Here is a 22794-nt window from a genome sequence, read left to right as displayed (position 1 = left end):
GGAACTTAAAAGTTTATTATGTTCACACCTCAGTGAGAAAAGTGGGAGTGAGTTATTTCAGGAACTACTGAGTACCAAACAACATGACCACGAGACTCCCCAGCAGTTCCTTATAGGATGATTGGGTTGAAGCAGAAAGTCATGTTTGCTTCCAAACAGGATAACATGGATGTTGTGTATGAGACACGGACAATTCAAAACGTGTTCCTACGCACCATTCATCAAGGTCTCCTTCCGAAATATGGTGACCTGCGCAACGAACTTAAGCCGCTGCTCTCAGATTATAGTGTGTCAGATGAGACACTGATAAGACAGGTAAATAAGGTGTCGAGTGAGGAGAGTGAGAGGCAGCGGAGACTGGGGCATGTTGCTCGGCAAAAGGTAACACATGCCCACACTGCTCAGCTGGAACCGGCTGATGATGCGGGTAAAATGAAGAGTAGGAATAAAGTAGTTGATGAATTGAGTGCAAAGATAGACGCGCTGACTAAAGTGGTGGAGTCTCTCACGTCGAGGCAGACTTGTGAACCAACGTGTCAGTGTGCGCACTCAAAACCAAAACCCAGGCAAAGCACAAAGCAGTATGGCTGTCCCAATTGTATTCAAAAGGGGGCAAGCACATGTAATCATTGTTTTGTCTGTGGGGAGGCGGGTCACAGAGCAATTGGTTGTCTCCAGCGAGGCCAGCCAAAACACTCTGGTTTGTCCCCTGCTGGTGCACCGTCCTCCAGCAGCCGTGGGCAGCCCAACCCCGAATCACCCCACCAGAGCCCGAAGGAGTTTGCTCATGTGAGAAGCAGTCAAGCAACCCCCCAACTCAAAACTAAAGAGACTGAGGGGAGTGAGAGAGTGGCACAGTTGGTGGGCAAGAAGTGTAAAATTAAGTGCTACATCCACAGCTACGCAGTGGACTGTGTGCTAGACACTGGTGCACAAGTGAGTCTTCTAGATAGCCAGTGGGTGAAGACTTACCTCCCTGACCACAAGCTACGACCACTGACTGAGCTCATCGGTGACAAGGCCTTCAGTGTGTTGGGTGTTAATGGCCAGCCATTGCCCTATGATGGATGGCTGGGGGTGATGGTGAGTCTACCAGAGAATAGCAACCCAGACCTGACTATTCAAGTGCCCTTCTTGGTGAGCAGCGTGCCATTGGATTGTCCCCTGATTGGGTTCAATGTGATTGAGCAGCTGGTCCTGGGGCCGGACGTGAGTGCGAACCTCATGCCGACCTTAGTGAGCCTCCTGCGGAGCGCAATGAACCTCCAGAATGACAAAGCCACAGCACTGGTCAATTTCATCCAGACCAAGCTTACCAGAGATAGTAGAAGCAGCCAAAGTGTACTCACAGTAGGACTGCATGATGTAGTTATCCCAGCTGGCCAGGTCAAGTATGTTAAATGTAAGGTCCCTTCTGCACTTGACATTTCCAATCCCCTCCTGCTCTTTGAACCAACTGAGAGCAACCCACAGTTGCAACAGCTGGATGTAGGCAACAGTCTCCTAACAGTTTATGAAGCAAAAGTCCCGTATATTAGGGTCCCCATTGGGAATCACACCAAGCATGATGTGACGCTCACCAGTCGGGTCGCTCTTGGGACTGTTGAATCGATTGCCGGGATTGTACAAACCGACTTACCAACCACCAGTTTGCCAAAGGCACCCTTGGGGGTTGGTCACCTTGAATCCACAAGTGTTCCGAAGGGCAATGGGAGTAAAGTTGCAGAGGAATGGGATCCGCCTGTTGACATTAGCCATCTAACAGGGGATGAACAGAGAGTAGTGAAGCAAATGCTGAGGGAGGAGTCTGGGGCATTTGCACGGGATGAGAATGACATGGGGTGCATTCCTAGCTTGGAAATGACAATAACCCTGAGGGAAACAACCCCAATTCAGAAATCGTATACGTCCATCCCGAAACCCCTTTACAAGGAGGTTAAGGAGTATATTGAGGACCTCCTGGCAAAGGGATGGATCGTTAAGTCCAGATCTCCTTATTCTGCACCCATCGTGTGTGTGCGGAAAAGGATGGATCCCTTCGACTTTGTATAGATTACCGCCTCTTGAACCAGCGCACGGTGCCCGACCGGCACCCCTTACCGCGAATTCAGGATCTCATTGACACTTTGGGGGGTTATAGTTGGTTCTCTGTGCTAGATCAGGGGAAGGCGTACCACCAGGGCTTCATAGCCGAGGGATCACGCCACCTGACTGCCTTCATCACCCCCCTGGGGTCTCTATGAGTGGGTGCGGATCCCCTTTGGGCTGACCAACGCACCCGCGGCATTTCAGCGGAGTATGGAAGGAATGCTGGCTCCCTTACGGGATGAGTGCTGTATTCCATACCTGGATGACATCCTGTGTTATGCGAAGACTTTTGAGGACCACGTGGAAGGACTGAGAAAAGTCCTAAGAGCCTTGCAGGCACATGGAGTTAAACTCCGACCTGCAAAATGCGACCTGTTCAAGAGAGAAGTAAGGTATGTGGGATGTTTGGTCTCAGCTGAGGGGGTGCGAATTGATCCAAAAGACCTCGAGGCCGTGTATGCCTTGAAAGATAGGACACCAGCGACAGTTGGGGATGTAAGAAGGGTTACTGGCTTCTTGAGCTATTATCGTTCTTACATCCAAGATTTTTCAAGGATAGCGAAACCTCTCTATGAGCTCTTGCAAGCCCAGAAAAGAACAGAGGGACAAAAGGGAAAGGGTGCACAATTACCCTCAAAGACTCCAGTTGAGTGGACCGTGAAACATCAGGAGGCTCTGTGTAAGCTGATTGACAGGTTGACAGCTCCTCCTGTCCTCGCTTATCCGGATTTTGAGCTCCCTTTTGTGCTTCACACGGATGCCTCCAATGACGGACTTGGAGCCGTCCTTTATCAGAGACAGGGTGGGAAGCTCAGAGTGATAGGGTATGGTTCAAGAACGCTAACAACCGCGGAAAGAAACTATCGACTCCACACAGGCAAACTCGAGTTTCTCGCTCTCAAGTGGGCCGTTTGCGAGAAATTCAGGGATTATCTCTATTACGCCCCGCACTTCACCATCTACACAGACAATAATCCCTTAACATATGTCATGAGCACTGCCAATTGAACGCGGTTAGTTTCCGGTGGGTGGGGGAACTGTCTGACTTTAGATTTGACATCAAATATCGACCTGGAAGAGTCAATGTCGATGCAGATACACTGTCGAGAAACCCTCTTGATATTGAAAGATATATTGGGGAGTGTACGAACGGGCTCCCGAGGGAAGCGGTTGCTGCTACCTGGGAAGGCTGTGGAGCAGGCGAGCGGGGGGATGTAGCCTGGATCGCTGCTCTGACTCTAGCACAGCACAGCCAGGGCGAACCAGGCATCCAAGAGGTGGGTCCGCCCATCGAGTTAGCTGAACTAATCCAAGCTCAAAGATCAGATCCCATAATCGGTGTCATTTTGGGAATGAAAGAGTCAAGTCAAGTACTCACCCCTGAAATGAAGGAGAAGGTGAGAGGTCCCGTTAGAAAAATGATGCATGAGTGGACAAGACTGAGTATAGAGAATGGCATCCTGTACCGCAGAGCGAAAGAGAAGCATCAGCTAGTCTTGCCAACAAGCTTCAGATCGCTTGTCCTCAAACATCTACATGATGATGTGGGGCATGTCGGAGTTGAGAGAGTTCTCAGTTTGGTGAGACCTCGGTTCTATTGGCCATATATGAAGCGAGACATCGAAGCTTATGTCACCCGGCAGTGCCCATGCATCAAGCAAAAGAAGCCGGTGGCACGCATCCGAGCTCCCATGGCCAGCATCGTCACAAGCTCACCCATGGAATTGGTCTCGATTGACTACCTGCATTTAGAACCGAGTAGGGGTGGATACCAGTACATCTTAGTTGTGGTAGACCACTTCACTAGGTATGCTCAGGCTTATCCGACCCGCAACAAGAGTGGCAAAACTGCTGCTGAAAGGATCTTTAATGACTATATTTTGAGGTTTGGCTATCCGTTGAAGCTACATCATGACCAAGGGCGGGAGTTTGAAAATGAACTGTTCCGAGCTCTGCAGCAGCTGGGCAAGGTAGGACACTCCCGCACGACCCCGTACCACCCCCAGGGCAACCCAGCTGAACGTTTCAATCGCACCATCTTGCAGATGCTGCGGACCCTGGGGGACGAACAGAAGGAAAGGTGGAAGGATTACCTTCCACAGATGGTACATGCATATAATTGCACACTAGGGTTTAATCCCGGGATCCGGGATTCCCGGGAAATGCGATCAGAACCATTTCCCGTTTCCCGGGAAACGTTAGACGGGAAACCGGGAAAAAAGTCGCGCGCGTCGATTTGACTTTCAGAAAGAAAAGAAAGCTTCAGAATGTTAAATTTAAGGAAAGAGAAGGGTTCGTTTAATGCGAAAAGCATTACTCTTCATTTCAGGCACGTTCAGCCTCCGTTTAAGGCTTCAGCCTTCATCTCAAGCGTTTTAATAGAGGTATTACACAGTTGTACTTTTTTCCTCTTTAATTTGTTGAAATCGTAGGTAATGTGTTTGTATTTTGTATTATATAATTTTATATTATTATATATTGTTATATTGCATTATATAGCCTATAAAATATGCCTGCCCTGAACAATAAAGAAATATCTGTTTAACTTCGAGTGTTTCTTTTCCTCGTTTGCAGCCGCTTACTAACAATCATGAATTAGGATACGGGCCTAATGTGTGAAGAAAGTATCATGAAATAGATTGCTTTAACATATTTCGCTTTTAAAATGGAGTTGAGTAAAATGTATATTTTTTAGGCTATAAGGATTGGCCAGTTTTCAAAAGACGATTCACAGCGAACCTACTTTAACCGTCAGACACGGTGTTATAAATTTGTTGTTGCCAGAATGGCAATGACCAAGTCGTAGTGCATTACTCAAGGCCCTGTGTTATGTCATATTATAGTGTAGTACTGTAGTTAACTTTCAATGACTATTACAGCGTTCCACTGGTGGAGATATAGCGCAACAGATGTCGCCACGACAGCGTGGCTGAGCCTTTATCAATGCTGTGTGGAGATGAACCGTATTGTTTTGCACCAGCAGCTGTAAAATATCTTGGTATAATTCCATGTACAATGGAGGAATATTCGAATTATATTTGTTAAGGGAGTGTTGAGGAACGATACAACACCGCATAGCTCGAGCACTCAAATGTCGAGATGTAGGTTTTATTGCATTAATCAAGCCAACATTGCCCCCTACTGGGCATAACAGGACATAGCTGGAAAGCTACCTCTACAATATCACAATAGGTTAAGGCCGACACAGGCTACAGAAGGCCTAATTAAAATAAAAAATAAATAAACTTTTTCCCGGGATTCCCGGGAAATGGCTCGTCATTTCCCGGGATTTGATTCATGTCATTTTCGGGAAAATATTAAACCCTATTGCACACGCCATGAGGCAACTGGCTACTCACCTTTCTTCCTGCTGTTTGGTCGGCACCCGCGGCTGCCAGTAGACCTCCTATTCCAACTGGAGACTGGAGAAGCGCCACAGACAGCAAGGAACTACGTGAAACAATGGAAGGAACGGATGACTGAAGCTTACCGGATCGCATCTGGAAACAGTCAAAAGTCAAGTGCTCGTGGGAAGAAGTACTATGACCGACATGTGAGGGGAATTGTGCTACAACCCGGAGATCGGGTACTGGTACGGAACTTGACTGAACGAGGTGGTCCGGGGAAGTTGCGGTCCTATTGGGAAAACACCATCTATGTGGTGAAGCAGCAGATTGGAGAAAGCCCAGTCTATAGGGTGGCTTCAGAGATGGATGGAAAGAAGGAGCGTGTGTTGCATCGCAATGTATTACATCTTGTCAATGAGCTCTCCAGGGACTTACCAGCCACAAACCAAGGAAGTAAGCCCCCAGGGGTCAAAAGAAAAGAATCTAAACCAACTCGACAAGAGACAAAGGCGCAACGAGACGACGAGTCAAGTTCGGATGAGGATGGGGGTTCCATTTATTATGGACTAGGATACGATCTGAGAGGTGGACATGGAGACAGTGCTGTGGATACCTTTGACTCTACTAATGTACCCTCAAGATGTGTAGTCCCGGCTGAGTCGGATCCAGATGTCAGCGAAGGGATGCCGCTGGAGGCAGAGGGGACGCCACTGGAGGACCGCATGGTAATAGAAGAACAGGGGGGATCAATCGACACGGAAGCGGCCCTCACCGAAGACAGAGGGGGGGTTGAACTGTTGCCTGAAAAGCAAATGCAGTCTGCATATAACCTGACCCCTCCAGCTGAGGTACCAGGGTTGAGAAGGTCAACGAGAGAACGGCGACCAGCTGCACGGTTCACCTATGAAACACTTGGCCAGCCTTCTCTCCAGTTGCATTCGTCAGTTAGTTTCGCAGATGTACATGAATCGCCAAACACATCAGCTTCTAGTATGCCACTGTATCACTCAGTACCTTATTTCCTTTGGACACCACAGTCCATTCCATCATCTCATGGTATACAGAGATATATCCTCCCAGTATACTATAAAGAGTTCATTTACTGATGTTAGCAAGAGGGGAGGCACAAAGTGATCTGAATATTTTGAGTAAATGTTATATGTTAAAGTTTAAGAGGTCAAATGTCAGGAGCCATTTTCATTTTGTTGGGGAGTGTGTGACACCTACAAGTGTAAGCGTCACAATTGTAATTTGCTTAGAAGTTATTTGTGGAAAGGCCAATGCTAATGGTAGTATTATGTTGAATTTGAGGAGATGTAATTGTGTAGTTTCGCCACTAGGGGGAAATGGCGCGGGTGGTATTCGGTGCTGTGGGGCTTCCGGGCTTCAGACGAGGAAGAGCCTGCAGACCGAACGCAACTGATGTCTCCCGTCTCTATTTCTTTCTGTGTGAAACAGGTTAGTAATCTGAGTTATTTCACCTCAGTACATGTTTACAGAGAGGCGATTGTGTTTAGATGCTCGTGATGTTGTGTAATGTTGTAAGTTGTGTGTTCGAACATAGAAAAGAAATATAAACTGTTTTCCGTCGACCGACGGGAGAGCAGCCATCTTATCGGTGGGTAATGGTACGAAATGGTGAGGCTTTACAATGTGTGTTTCATTTTGTTATGGATGTTGCTCCGAGATATACCTCTTAAATGCAAAGTATTGTTGTTGACTGTGTTTTTATATGATGATGTATTCTGTTTCTTTTGAGATTTTGATATAGATGTGTTTTAGTTGGAAAATATGGGTTTTCATATGTTTAGTTAGAAAGAAGTGTCAGCAAAAAAAAAGGTAATAATAAGCAGGTAAATAGTGATGATATTATTACATGATAGGTTTTTGCAGCAGGATAGCTGTAGCATTTCGCTGTAGTAGCAGCGCACAAAAGAGACCCTGAATTATGGGGCAGTTATTTTGTATATTATATACAGTGGAGCAAAAGATGTGAGTTTGTTTCAATATTGTAGTTTGTGTTTAGAGATATGTTAGATGATATTGTGAATGAGAAGGATGATTTAACGTTTTGTAAATAAAGAGACGAGGAAGAGCCTGCAGACCGAACGCAACTGATGTCTCCCGTCTCTATTTCTTTCTGTGTGAAACAGACCCCACCAGAGGTCTGTAACATAATTTTGGTGGCCCGTACGGGGATCGGCATGCTACAAAGATGGATGCTGATCCTTTAATCAACGAACCCGCAGCAGACATCGCAGGCGTGCTGGAGTGGTAGACGTGCAACTGAGGCAGCCGTGGGACCAGAGGAAGGAGGGGACCCCTGCTGGAGGAGTGACGTGTTACCGGTTGAGCTGACTACGCTGTGGAGAGTGCTGCCAAGGGACAAGATGGAGGACAAGGAGCGAAAAGAGTTGACGTGGAAGATCAAAAAGAGTCTTCATGAGCTGACAGCAGAGGAACTCTTTCAGATTGCAGAGGACATCACACGGCTGTCGGACTTGGACCCTGTGAGCTACAGACTTGGTGATGAGGAAAGTTGTTTTGATTATATTTGTGCATACCTTCATTGTAAAACACTCTTGGGTTTAGAAGATACAGGAGTTTCACACCTACTGTCTTTAAGTGATGCTATTGTCCAGCTTATAGCGAATCGTACTTGTGAAGGAGGTGCCCCTGTGGTGTCAGAGGAAGAGGGTGTTGTCTTTAGCCCGACACTCGTGCATCCTCAAGCTACAATGTTCCATGAGTCTGTTGACCCACAAATAAATGAATATGATGAGTTGAAAGCTAGCTATGAAGCACTTGGTAAAAAACTAGCAGAGTTAAACCCAACACCAGCAGTACAGTACACACCTGTTCTGCCTGCTCCACAGATACCGCCACTTAGAAGTGCAAATGCAGCTAGCAGCCATGCAGTGAGAGATGTTAGACACCAGAGACCTGAGCAGGTGGTTTCTTTGAGGGATCTGCCATTTCTGCAACGCAGAGAGTTTAAGGTGCATGGGGGCCAGGTGGGAGACACTACATCTGACATCACCTACCACGGACTATGTAAACAAATGGAAGAGGGATTGAAAGCGAACCATACAGAGGGTGAGATCATCCAGGGCGTGCTTCGTATCATTAAACCTGGACAGTTTAAGGATATGTTAGTCAGTAAAGATGACTTGAGCCTTGGGGAACTTAAAAGTTTATTATGTTCACACCTCAGTGAGAAAAGTGGGAGTGAGTTATTTCAGGAACTACTGAGTACCAAACAACATGACCACGAGACTCCCCAGCAGTTCCTTTATAGGATGATTGGGTTGAAGCAGAAAGTCATGTTTGCTTCCAAACAGGATAACATGGATGTTGTGTATGAGACACGGACAATTCAAAACGTGTTCCTACGCACCATTCATCAAGGTCTCCTTCCGAAATATGGTGACCTGCGCAACGAACTTAAGCCGCTGCTCTCAGATTATAGTGTGTCAGATGAGACACTGATAAGACAGGTAAATAAGGTGTCGAGTGAGGAGAGTGAGAGGCAGCGGAGACTGGGGCATGTTGCTCGGCAAAAGGTAACACATGCCCACACTGCTCAGCTGGAACCGGCTGATGATGCGGGTAAAATGAAGAGTAGGAATAAAGTAGTTGATGAATTGAGTGCAAAGATAGACGCGCTGACTAAAGTGGTGGAGTCTCTCACGTCGAGGCAGACTTGTGAACCAACGTGTCAGTGTGCGCACTCAAAACCAAAACCCAGGCAAAGCACAAAGCAGTATGGCTGTCCCAATTGTATTCAAAAGGGGGCAAGCACATGTAATCATTGTTTTGTCTGTGGGGAGGCGGGTCACAGAGCAATTGGTTGTCTCCAGCGAGGCCAGCCAAAACACTCTGGTTTGTCCCCTGCTGGTGCACCGTCCTCCAGCAGCCGTGGGCAGCCCAACCCCGAATCACCCCACCAGAGCCCGAAGGAGTTTGCTCATGTGAGAAGCAGTCAAGCAACCCCCCAACTCAAAACTAAAGAGACTGAGGGGAGTGAGAGAGTGGCACAGTTGGTGGGCAAGAAGTGTAAAATTAAGTGCTACATCCACAGCTACGCAGTGGACTGTGTGCTAGACACTGGTGCACAAGTGAGTCTTCTAGATAGCCAGTGGGTGAAGACTTACCTCCCTGACCACAAGCTACGACCACTGACTGAGCTCATCGGTGACAAGGCCTTCAGTGTGTTGGGTGTTAATGGCCAGCCATTGCCCTATGATGGATGGCTGGGGGTGATGGTGAGTCTACCAGAGAATAGCAACCCAGACCTGACTATTCAAGTGCCCTTCTTGGTGAGCAGCGTGCCATTGGATTGTCCCCTGATTGGGTTCAATGTGATTGAGCAGCTGGTCCTGGGGCCGGACGTGAGTGCGAACCTCATGCCGACCTTAGTGAGCCTCCTGCGGAGCGCAATGAACCTCCAGAATGACAAAGCCACAGCACTGGTCAATTTCATCCAGACCAAGCTTACCAGAGATAGTAGAAGCAGCCAAAGTGTACTCACAGTAGGACTGCATGATGTAGTTATCCCAGCTGGCCAGGTCAAGTATGTTAAATGTAAGGTCCCTTCTGCACTTGACATTTCCAATCCCCTCCTGCTCTTTGAACCAACTGAGAGCAACCCACAGTTGCAACAGCTGGATGTAGGCAACAGTCTCCTAACAGTTTATGAAGCAAAAGTCCCGTATATTAGGGTCCCCATTGGGAATCACACCAAGCATGATGTGACGCTCACCAGTCGGGTCGCTCTTGGGACTGTTGAATCGATTGCCGGGATTGTACAAACCGACTTACCAACCACCAGTTTGCCAAAGGCACCCTTGGGGGTTGGTCACCTTGAATCCACAAGTGTTCCGAAGGGCAATGGGAGTAAAGTTGCAGAGGAATGGGATCCGCCTGTTGACATTAGCCATCTAACAGGGGATGAACAGAGAGTAGTGAAGCAAATGCTGAGGGAGGAGTCTGGGGCATTTGCACGGGATGAGAATGACATGGGGTGCATTCCTAGCTTGGAAATGACAATAACCCTGAGGGAAACAACCCCAATTCAGAAATCGTATACGTCCATCCCGAAACCCCTTTACAAGGAGGTTAAGGAGTATATTGAGGACCTCCTGGCAAAGGGATGGATCGTTAAGTCCAGATCTCCTTATTCTGCACCCATCGTGTGTGTGCGGAAAAAGGATGGATCCCTTCGACTTTGTATAGATTACCGCCTCTTGAACCAGCGCACGGTGCCCGACCGGCACCCCTTACCGCGAATTCAGGATCTCATTGACACTTTGGGGGGTTATAGTTGGTTCTCTGTGCTAGATCAGGGGAAGGCGTACCACCAGGGCTTCATAGCCGAGGGATCACGCCACCTGACTGCCTTCATCACCCCCTGGGGTCTCTATGAGTGGGTGCGGATCCCCTTTGGGCTGACCAACGCACCCGCGGCATTTCAGCGGAGTATGGAAGGAATGCTGGCTCCCTTACGGGATGAGTGCTGTATTCCATACCTGGATGACATCCTGTGTTATGCGAAGACTTTTGAGGACCACGTGGAAGGACTGAGAAAAGTCCTAAGAGCCTTGCAGGCACATGGAGTTAAACTCCGACCTGCAAAATGCGACCTGTTCAAGAGAGAAGTAAGGTATGTGGGATGTTTGGTCTCAGCTGAGGGGGTGCGAATTGATCCAAAAGACCTCGAGGCCGTGTATGCCTTGAAAGATAGGACACCAGCGACAGTTGGGGATGTAAGAAGGGTTACTGGCTTCTTGAGCTATTATCGTTCTTACATCCAAGATTTTTCAAGGATAGCGAAACCTCTCTATGAGCTCTTGCAAGCCCAGAAAAGAACAGAGGGACAAAAGGGAAAGGGTGCACAATTACCCTCAAAGACTCCAGTTGAGTGGACCGTGAAACATCAGGAGGCTCTGTGTAAGCTGATTGACAGGTTGACAGCTCCTCCTGTCCTCGCTTATCCGGATTTTGAGCTCCCTTTTGTGCTTCACACGGATGCCTCCAATGACGGACTTGGAGCCGTCCTTTATCAGAGACAGGGTGGGAAGCTCAGAGTGATAGGGTATGGTTCAAGAACGCTAACACCCGCGGAAAGAAACTATCGACTCCACTCAGGCAAACTCGAGTTTCTCGCTCTCAAGTGGGCCGTTTGCGAGAAATTCAGGGATTATCTCTATTACGCCCCGCACTTCACCATCTACACAGACAATAATCCCTTAACATATGTCATGAGCACTGCCAAATTGAACGCGGTTAGTTTCCGGTGGGTGGGGGAACTGTCTGACTTTAGATTTGACATCAAATATCGACCTGGAAGAGTCAATGTCGATGCAGATACACTGTCGAGAAACCCTCTTGATATTGAAAGATATATTGGGGAGTGTACGAACGGGCTCCCGAGGGAAGCGGTTGCTGCTACCTGGGAAGGCTGTGGAGCAGGCGAGCGGGGGGATGTAGCCTGGATCGCTGCTCTGACTCTAGCACAGCACAGCCAGGGCGAACCAGGCATCCAAGAGGTGGGTCCGCCCATCGAGTTAGCTGAACTAATCCAAGCTCAAAGATCAGATCCCATAATCGGTGTCATTTTGGGAATGAAAGAGTCAAGTCAAGTACTCACCCCTGAAATGAAGGAGAAGGTGAGAGGTCCCGTTAGAAAAATGATGCATGAGTGGACAAGACTGAGTATAGAGAATGGCATCCTGTACCGCAGAGCGAAAGAGAAGCATCAGCTAGTCTTGCCAACAAGCTTCAGATCGCTTGTCCTCAAACATCTACATGATGATGTGGGGCATGTCGGAGTTGAGAGAGTTCTCAGTTTGGTGAGACCTCGGTTCTATTGGCCATATATGAAGCGAGACATCGAAGCTTATGTCACCCGGCAGTGCCCATGCATCAAGCAAAAGAAGCCGGTGGCACGCATCCGAGCTCCCATGGCCAGCATCGTCACAAGCTCACCCATGGAATTGGTCTCGATTGACTACCTGCATTTAGAACCGAGTAGGGGTGGATACCAGTACATCTTAGTTGTGGTAGACCACTTCACTAGGTATGCTCAGGCTTATCCGACCCGCAACAAGAGTGGCAAAACTGCTGCTGAAAGGATCTTTAATGACTATATTTTGAGGTTTGGCTATCCGTTGAAGCTACATCATGACCAAGGGCGGGAGTTTGAAAATGAACTGTTCCGAGCTCTGCAGCAGCTGGGCAAGGTAGGACACTCCCGCACGACCCCGTACCACCCCCAGGGCAACCCAGCTGAACGTTTCAATCGCACCATCTTGCAGATGCTGCGGACCCTGGGGGACGAACAGAAGGAAAGGTGGAAGGATTACCTTCCACAGATGGTACATGCATATAATTGCACACTAGGGTTTAATCCCGGGATCCGGGATTCCCGGGAAATGCGATCAGAACCATTTCCCGTTTCCCGGGAAACGTTAGACGGGAAACCGGGAAAAAAGTCGCGCGCGTCGATTTGACTTTCAGAAAGAAAAGAAAGCTTCAGAATGTTAAATTTAAGGAAAGAGAAGGGTTCGTTTAATGCGAAAAGCATTACTCTTCATTTCAGGCACGTTCAGCCTCCGTTTAAGGCTTCAGCCTTCATCTCAAGCGTTTTAATAGAGGTATTACACAGTTGTACTTTTTTCCTCTTTAATTTGTTGAAATCGTAGGTAATGTGTTTGTATTTTGTATTATATAATTTTATATTATTATATATTGTTATATTGCATTATATAGCCTATAAAATATGCCTGCCCTGAACAATAAAGAAATATCTGTTTAACTTCGAGTGTTTCTTTTCCTCGTTTGCAGCCGCTTACTAACAATCATGAATTAGGATACGGGCCTAATGTGTGAAGAAAGTATCATGAAATAGATTGCTTTAACATATTTCGCTTTTAAAATGGAGTTGAGTAAAATGTATATTTTTTAGGCTATAAGGATTGGCCAGTTTTTCAAAAGACGATTCACAGCGAACCTACTTTAACCCTCAGACACGGTGTTATAAATTTGTTGTTGCCAGAATGGCAATGACCAAGTCGTAGTGCATTACTCAAGGCCCTGTGTTATGTCATATTATAGTGTAGTACTGTAGTTAACTTTTCAATGACTATTACAGCGTTCCACTGGTGGAGATATAGCGCAACAGATGTCGCCACGACAGCGTGGCTGAGCCTTTATCAATGCTGTGTGGAGATGAACCGTATTGTTTTGCACCAGCAGCTGTAAAATATCTTGGTATAATTCCATGTACAATGGAGGAATATTCGAATTATATTTGTTAAGGGAGTGTTGAGGAACGATACAACACCGCATAGCTCGAGCACTCAAATGTCGAGATGTAGGTTTTATTGCATTAATCAAGCCAACATTGCCCCCTACTGGGCATAACAGGACATAGCTGGAAAGCTACCTCTACAATATCACAATAGGTTAAGGCCGACACAGGCTACAGAAGGCCTAATTAAAATAAAAAAATAAATAAACTTTTTCCCGGGATTCCCGGGAAATGGCTCGTCATTTCCCGGGATTTGATTCATGTCATTTTCGGGAAAAATATTAAACCCTATTGCACACGCCATGAGGCAACTGGCTACTCACCTTTCTTCCTGCTGTTTGGTCGGCACCCGCGGCTGCCAGTAGACCTCCTATTCCAACTGGAGACTGGAGAAGAGCCACAGACAGCAAGGAACTACGTGAAACAATGGAAGGAACGGATGACTGAAGCTTACCGGATCGCATCTGGAAACAGTCAAAAGTCAAGTGCTCGTGGGAAGAAGTACTATGACCGACATGTGAGGGGAATTGTGCTACAACCCGGAGATCGGGTACTGGTACGGAACTTGACTGAACGAGGTGGTCCGGGGAAGTTGCGGTCCTATTGGGAAAACACCATCTATGTGGTGAAGCAGCAGATTGGAGAAAGCCCAGTCTATAGGGTGGCTTCAGAGATGGATGGAAAGAAGGAGCGTGTGTTGCATCGCAATGTATTACATCTTGTCAATGAGCTCTCCAGGGACTTACCAGCCACAAACCAAGGAAGTAAGCCCCCAGGGGTCAAAAGAAAAGAATCTAAACCAACTCGACAAGAGACAAAGGCGCAACGAGACGACGAGTCAAGTTCGGATGAGGATGGGGGTTCCATTTATTATGGACTAGGATACGATCTGAGAGGTGGACATGGAGACAGTGCTGTGGATACCTTTGACTCTACTAATGTACCCTCAAGATGTGTAGTCCCGGCTGAGTCGGATCCAGATGTCAGCGAAGGGATGCCGCTGGAGGCAGAGGGGACGCCACTGGAGGACCGCATGGTAATAGAAGAACAGGGGGGATCAATCGACACGGAAGCGGCCCTCACCGAAGACAGAGGGGGGGTTGAACTGTTGCCTGAAAAGCAAATGCAGTCTGCATATAACCTGACCCCTCCAGCTGAGGTACCAGGGTTGAGAAGGTCAACGAGAGAAAGGCGACCAGCTGCACGGTTCACCTATGAAACACTTGGCCAGCCTTCTCTCCAGTTGCATTCGTCAGTTAGTTTCGCAGATGTACATGAATCGCCAAACACATCAGCTTCTAGTATGCCACTGTATCACTCAGTACCTTATTTCCTTTGGACACCACAGTCCATTCCATCATCTCATGGTATACAGAGATATATCCTCCCAGTATACTATAAAGAGTTCATTTACTGATGTTAGCAAGAGGGGAGGCACAAAGTGATCTGAATATTTTGAGTAAATGTTATATGTTAAAGTTTAAGAGGTCAAATGTCAGGAGCCATTTTCATTTTGTTGGGGAGTGTGTGACACCTACAAGTGTAAGCGTCACAATTGTAATTTGCTTAGAAGTTATTTGTGGAAAGGCCAATGCTAATGGTAGTATTATGTTGAATTTGAGGAGATGTAATTGTGTAGTTTCGCCACTAGGGGGAAATGGCGCGGGTGGTATTCGGTGCTGTGGGGCTTCCGGGCTTCAGACGAGGAAGAGCCTGCAGACCGAACGCAACTGATGTCTCCCGTCTCTATTTCTTTCTGTGTGAAACAGGTTAGTAATCTGAGTTATTTCACCTCAGTACATGTTTACAGAGAGGCGATTGTGTTTAGATGCTCGTGATGTTGTGTAATGTTGTAAGTTGTGTGTTCGAACATAGAAAAGAAATATAAACTGTTTTCCGTCGACCGACGGGAGAGCAGCCATCTTATCGGTGGGTAATGGTACGAAATGGTGAGGCTTTACAATGTGTGTTTCATTTTGTTATGGATGTTGCTCCGAGATATACCTCTTAAATGCAAAGTATTGTTGTTGACTGTGTTTTTATATGATGATGTATTCTGTTTCTTTTGAGATTTTGATATAGATGTGTTTTAGTTGGAAAATATGGGTTTTCATATGTTTAGTTAGAAAGAAGTGTCAGCAAAAAAAAAGGTAATAATAAGCAGGTAAATAGTGATGATATTATTACATGATAGGTTTTTGCAGCAGGATAGCTGTAGCATTTCGCTGTAGTAGCAGCGCACAAAAGAGACCCTGAATTATGGGGCAGTTATTTTGTATATTATATACAGTGGAGCAAAAGATGTGAGTTTGTTTCAATATTGTAGTTTGTGTTTAGAGATATGTTAGATGATATTGTGAATGAGAAGGATGATTTAACGTTTTGTAAATAAAGAGACGAGGAAGAGCCTGCAGACCGAACGCAACTGATGTCTCCCGTCTCTATTTCTTTCTGTGTGAAACAGACCCCACCAGAGGTCTGTAACACACCCTTCTCTCCTATGAGGCTAAGAATCATGGGTTTCACTGCTCCAAAACACAATGAGACAAAACAATAAATACTGCTATAGAACTATACTGTTTAAATGTGGCCTCAGTTTTACACAATGTGGTGGGTTGCCAGTTGGGCTTTTTTGGAGCTTGTTTTCATAGAGCTGGTTGCTTGTTTCTATTGAGATCTGGCAACACTGGGTGCGCTCAGGTGGAGAGAAAGGAGAGGTCCAAAGCAGCAGGGCTTACTCCTGTAACCACCCTAAAACATTTACTGGGAAACAGCTGGAGGTCCTTAATCAACCACCTGATCAGCAACATGAAGAAAAGAGAACTTTGTAGCTCCTCCATCCACTGCTGTTTGTTTCACACAGAAAAACTGCAGTACAGAAGTTAAAATGTGCAGATGAATTGTTAATACGAAAAATTATTTCTTATTTCTGCAAACCCATTAGTGAAAGTAAACAGCACTTGATCTTGGACACATTAAATGCATGATATATGTGTAACTCTTCTGGATTATATGCAAAAATTATCACTCTCGATCTAATAAGGCCTGGTTTAGCATTCTGCGTCGGTCCTACGTACGTTAACATGCACCTTGAGAAATGTAACTACACGTCCACAAACACTGTGATTACTGCCTAGGCTTCAGAGGTGCTTTCTGGTTACATTTGTAGAGCCCGTCACTCAATTAACAAGTTGGAGCAGCTTTTAGGGGTTAGCATTAGCTTGCTAATTAGCATTAGCAACACCCCTGCGCTGGGCTGAAAAAAATTTCTGGCTGAGTCTCACACACACACACACACACACACACACACACACACTGAATTAATGAACCCTGAATACATTAAGGTTACTGGGGTAAAGGTAAGGCCTGTTATAGCCAATACTCATATATGCTTGAGACCTTGGTGGTTGGATGCAGGAACATCTTTGGGTCACATGACTTTGTAACCTCATGTTGTATTTTAGGAGGTTTTATGACAGGCGGGCTCCAAAAGTGGAGTTCTGCAGTTGTGTTTATATTATGTGTTTATTTACCTCAAGTGCGATGCTTTTGTGTTTGAGTGCTGGGGACTCGTGGTGTGCTCTGAGGATGAGGATGCTTTGTTTGGTAAAATCAGATTGTTTAATAGTGACAGAGGTTTCTGGAGTGGGGATATTAATGTTGCATCCTACGTTGGCAGCCACACCATGTGCGTGTGAGAGTTTCATGTTAAATTCATATGATTTGAGCAGCATTTGGCGCCTGCAACAAAATATGTTAGCAAAAAAACAGCTCCCACAGTAAATTACACATTCACCTTGGTCAATATTGGCGCCGCGCTGAAAACAATTTCTGGCTAGAACCCTGAATTATATCTTTTTTTTCTGCAACAAAAAGACTTTTTGGATGTTCACAGCCTCATATTAGAGGTTGGAATCACCAGACACCCCATGATATTATATTATCGCAATACTTTCATTCACAATACGTTATTACTGCGATTTTTTACATTTTGCGATATCCTGAGTATTGCAATAATATATCTTCAGATTTATCATCTTTTTCAATTGCGGGGGGGTAGGGGGTGGTGGGGGTGGAGCCGATTCAAGCTGTCAAAGGGCAAGAGATAGGTACACCCTGTACAGGTTGCCAGCCTGTCACAGGGCTAACACAGAGAGACAGAAAACCATGCACCCTCCCATGGGCACACCTATGGGCAATTTAGAATCAACAATTAACCCAACCCCAGTAACTGCATGTTTTTGGACTGTAGGAGGAACCCCACGCAAACATGGGTAGAACATGCAATACAATGACATACAGGCTTTATAAAAACCAAAGTACAATAGTTGGACAATGCCAAGGAAAAGCTATTCCAATAAGAGCGGGGAAAATAGTTGTAAAAACATCAAAAGATGTGAGGTTTTATTATCTGTATCCAGGGTTATTATAGTTAACGAAAACGATCGAAATAACGAAAACTGAAATTGAAAAAACATTGTCGTTAACTGAAATAAATAAAAACTACAATTAAAAGGAAAAAAACGATAACTAACTAAAACTGTATTGTGAGTTTAAAAAACTAACTAAAACTAACTGAAATTATTGTAGATTGATCATTTTTCCGCTCTCCGAGTTTAAGCTGGGAGCGCGTCGGGCAGCTGTGTGCGTGCGTGTGCACGAGAAAGCGGCAGAGTCGCTCTGAACCGACCGGGTTCAGAGCGGGTCCACGCTGCCGCAACGCTGTGATGAACCTGTTCAGTTCTTGTGCGTTTCCGTCTACTTTATCAGTGAGAGAATAACAATCAGGAATAATAATCAAAGCATCAGTATAAGGACTCACAAATGTCAGCAGATTCCTGGAGGGAGACTGCTGTCGGAATGGACGTGAGGAAATGAAGGAAGTGGAAAAACAGGGACAAATATGTTTGCAGCCAAAAAACTGAGCACAAAGAGCGAGGACCAAAAAAAGTCCCAGCTGGCACCGCAGCACACGACCACAAGGTAATTAACACACACAACACACACAGCTACACAAGCATAAATGCGGACATGAGGTCGGACACTTCTGCAGGTTGTGTACAGAGGCTGCAAAGACCCTGCAAGTTTAATCAGCGAGCATCTAACCAAGCTAGCTCCAAAACAGAAGCAGCTTCGGGTGGTGGAGAACATCAGGATGCAGCTGGATTTGACCTTTGACCCCTTCAAATAGTTTGTTTTTGTCAAACACCACATGTAGCTGTTGTTAATCTACTGCACTGACACTGGAGTTTATTGGGAGTTTATTGTAGAATTTATTGAGTTTGGGAGTTCATGTTTTTCTTTGTTTCTCCCTGTTGATGTTCATGTGTGTCCTAATTATTACACATTTAGCATGTAGTGCTTCTGTCTTGTGAACCGTTGGTTGTTGAATATATTTCTTTATGGTATCTTTTGTTGAGTTTTTATTACACAATAGTCACTTTTGCGCATTGAATTTTGCACCTGACAAAGTATGAAAATACTAAAACTAATACTGAAACTAACGAAAAAACTAATAAAAATGAGCAAAACCACTCTGAAAACTAATTAAAACTAACTGAATTCGAGAAACAAAAGTAAAAACTAACTGAAACTAAACGATAATGTAAAATCCAGAACTATTATAACCCTGTCTGTATCTACAGTAAATGTCAGTGCATCAGTATCAGTAAGTTGTGGCACTTCCACCTGAAAATCAAACTTAATCAACCACTAAAATGAGAACCTGTCATTTATAAATGCAGTGCAGTGCTTTGGAGGCCTTGACGGCAAAGTCTTGGTCTTTAATCTAAAAATATAAAGATCCAAAAGCATCTAGCCTGATGATTTCAGTTTGCTGGGTGGGAGCATTTTTGCAGAATGCTGATCTTACTGATGGTGATCGATATTTCTTAAATTATAAGTAGACAGATTACATCACTCTAATGCTGTCACACAGCCTCATGTGGTATTCCCAGGCCTGACATGGGAACAAGGAAAGGTATGGAGCCCTACAGCACTAAACTATGGGAAAAGTGCTGTACAACGAACAAACGGGGGCTGTGTAATAAGATATTGCAGCGAGGTTACCTGGAGCATATTCCATTGCTATCATGAGGGCCTTGTCTTCCAGGAAGTTCTCATAGTACTCTATAATATTTGGATGGTTGAGCAGTTTCAACACCTGACACTCGTTCTGAGCTGCCAGACGCTCGTCTCGTGACATCTGCTCCACCGGGATCTCCTTCAGGATGACAAAGGCCCCGTCGCTGCGCCTGCGGCACAGGTGAACAATCCTGACAGGAGAGCAGAGTGAAGAAGAATGAGATATCCTGTTTCTTGAAAAAATACGAGCAGGGTGATTTGCTGCAGTTTGGATTTGATGATGTTAAGCTTTGGCGCTGATTTGTTACACACTACCCTCTGGGGAAGTGATAATGTGAACCAAATGAACACAGTAACACAGTGGTGTAAAATAACTTCAGTGTTTAACTTGAGATTTTTTAAGATAAAATGTGCCAAAGTTTTAAAAGAATAAAGTTTTCAGAAAAACCGCCCCTATCACAGTGTTCTGCATTAACCTTTAAGAACTGCTCCCACACACTGACCGGTACAGACTAAACAGGGAAATAAACAGACCAACACAGTGCATGCATTCTTATCATGTAACCCTTCTGCACACATTTATGTAGAAAAATATTAACGCTTTATCAGTGGACTTAACAGTTGGGCTCAAAAATGACTCTGACATGCTGTGGGACCAACATTGTGGTCTTCTCAAAAAAAAAAAAACTGACATAAAAGTACAGCTGTGCAGATCCGGACCCCGTGACTTCCCACCTCTGATGGATTATTTAAATAGTTATAAATAAACTGCAAAATGAGCACAGCAGCTCAGGCTTAGGATAAATCCATTTGCTGTGCATTATTTATGAGATGTAAGCAGCACAATCCCATGTCTCATTGTGCAAACATCAAACAAGCCATCTTTAAATGACAGATTTAGCTTTCAGATGTGAAGTATTACCAACAGCAATCAAAAGTGATATGAATGGACAGATTTCTTTTTAATAGACTGCTTTTGGCTGCCCCTGTGACCTTTTGATCATGAGTTTGATTTTATTTATGACAGATAGAATTAAAATGATAACTGTCCATGTTACACATCACAGATCAGTCATGTTTAACCCTCCAGCATGTATTGGTGAAATTAGTTTAGTGTTGTAATCCTCCTCAGAAGACATCAGAACCTTTCTGAATCCGTGTGCCGGAAATGCATCTTTGATTTCTGTCACAGTCCTGAGTTTTCTGACATCTTACTGAGGCTTGGTTCCTGCTTTGATTTTATGTTTCAGTCTCTGTATCCCCATCTCTGTTAGCATGCATCGTCTTGTCTTGTTTATCATATGTCTTTGATGATTGTCTGATTTAGTTTCACAGTTGGATTTCTGGTCTTGTTTCAGTTTCACTTTTTACCTCGTCTGTCTTCACCTGGTTTTGATTCCTTTCACCTTGGCCTCATTCTCCACTGCCCTCTCATTCCCAATCAATATACACGCTGCAGAAAGTCCAAAAAAAATTCTTTATCTTCACCTTGATGGTCAGGTGTGATGGAGACTTTTTAAGGAAAAGAGAAGCACGGTGCTCAGAGAATCCAACTCTACTTACTTTACAAAGCTTCTTAATAATGTGACAGCGGGTGTTGTTGACGTGGGTCTGCTGTGGTGAAACTACAATAATTAAAAACAATAAGTGAATCTTAGATACTTTGCCCAACATGTTTGTATTGTGTACTTTTACTCAAAATCATATAAAAGAGAACTACCAGCTCATCCTGTCCACTCTTATTTTCTGATGATCCAGTGAAACGGCGCAATATCCCTCATGATCTTTATTTATGGAGCTTGTCTTACTAATAAATCTGCATTCTTCATGTAAGGCAACAGGCAGATTTATCCCAACCGCATAATGATGATCATTTTCACATAACATATAAGGGTTCAGTGTATTAAATGGAAAATGAGCTAATAATCAACATTTACATGCACTGTGTCACTTGTCAGTAATGCTGAAAGAAAGAAAGAAAGAAAGAAAGAAAGAAAGAAAGAAAGAAAGAAAGAAAGAAAGAAAGAAAGAAAGAAAGAAAGAAAGAAAGAAAGAAAGAAAGAAAGAAAGAAAGAAAGAAAGAAAGAAAGAAAGAAAGAAAGAAGAAAGAAAGAAAGAAAGAAAGAAAGAAAGAAAGAAAGAACATTTGTTAGTGTTTAGAGAATTCAGCCAGCTCTGATTAAGGCCGTCATCCTGATTCTTGTGGGTCACTTCAATCAGAAACACTCTTAAGCAAAACTGACTCTTTGACTCCTTTTTTTTTTCAAGTTTCATTCAATAATTAAAGGGTTAAATTTTTAAGTCTGGCGTGTAGAATAGTTACAAACTGTTTCCTGTGATAGCTCATCTTACCCTGTCCACTGGACCATCTTACATGGGTTTACAGTAACGCTTTTCTCAGGGGGCGATACTGACTTCTCAAAGTGCATAACTATGAAAAACTGAATTGAAACATGAAGTACGAAGTGCTGCATCCATGACTTGAAAGACTTAACACGTAAATACGGGCCCTTGGCTTTTTTGAGAGAAAATTGTGGGGTTTTTGTGTGTGTGTGTGTGTCAGTGTGCTGTTCTGCACCAAAGGATGTTCCCACCACTGAAAAAAAATATTTTTTCATTAGCAGAGCTACATTAAAATTTTTTGTTATTATCTAAAAATTGACTGAGATGGTCCTCTGGCTGTATTTTGTATTTTGGTGACTAGGTGCTCCACTTTACATGGGACAGCACAGCTTTTTTATATACTGTATTACATTTTAATTAGCTGCTGGGTTCCAAAGTCAACACTGCAGGACAAACACTCTTTCAGAGTCTGGCTTTTATCCAGTGGTTGTGAAAAAGCAGAAAAGGAAGCTGTTATGCTCTAAAGAGAAAATTTCCAACAGTCACAACAAGGCCACAAGATACAGATGAAAACGACCAAAAATGAAAGAAATACAACAATAAAGATTCGAGGAAACGCTT

General features: G+C 44.8%; 1 protein-coding gene across 4 annotated transcripts in view; it reads right to left on the bottom strand.

Moving 5' to 3' along the window:
- The window catches only part of nek8 (NIMA-related kinase 8), a 40837-nt gene that overhangs the window by 17096 nt on the left and 947 nt on the right, over positions 1-22794 (bottom strand). For all 4 annotated transcript variants that reach the window (XM_030744481.1, XM_030744482.1, XM_030744484.1 and 1 more), the window contains exon 2: positions 19816-20021. In XM_030744481.1, coding sequence (XP_030600341.1) covers positions 19816-20021 — 206 coding nt within the window. The remainder of the gene's footprint in view (positions 1-19815; positions 20022-22794) is intronic.

The sequence above is a fragment of the Archocentrus centrarchus genome, chromosome 13, assembly GCF_007364275.1.
Source record: "Archocentrus centrarchus isolate MPI-CPG fArcCen1 chromosome 13, fArcCen1, whole genome shotgun sequence".
NCBI lineage: Eukaryota > Metazoa > Chordata > Actinopteri > Cichliformes > Cichlidae > Archocentrus > Archocentrus centrarchus.
Note: the sequence above shows the minus strand (reverse complement) of the source record. Positions and strands in the feature narration are given on the sequence as shown.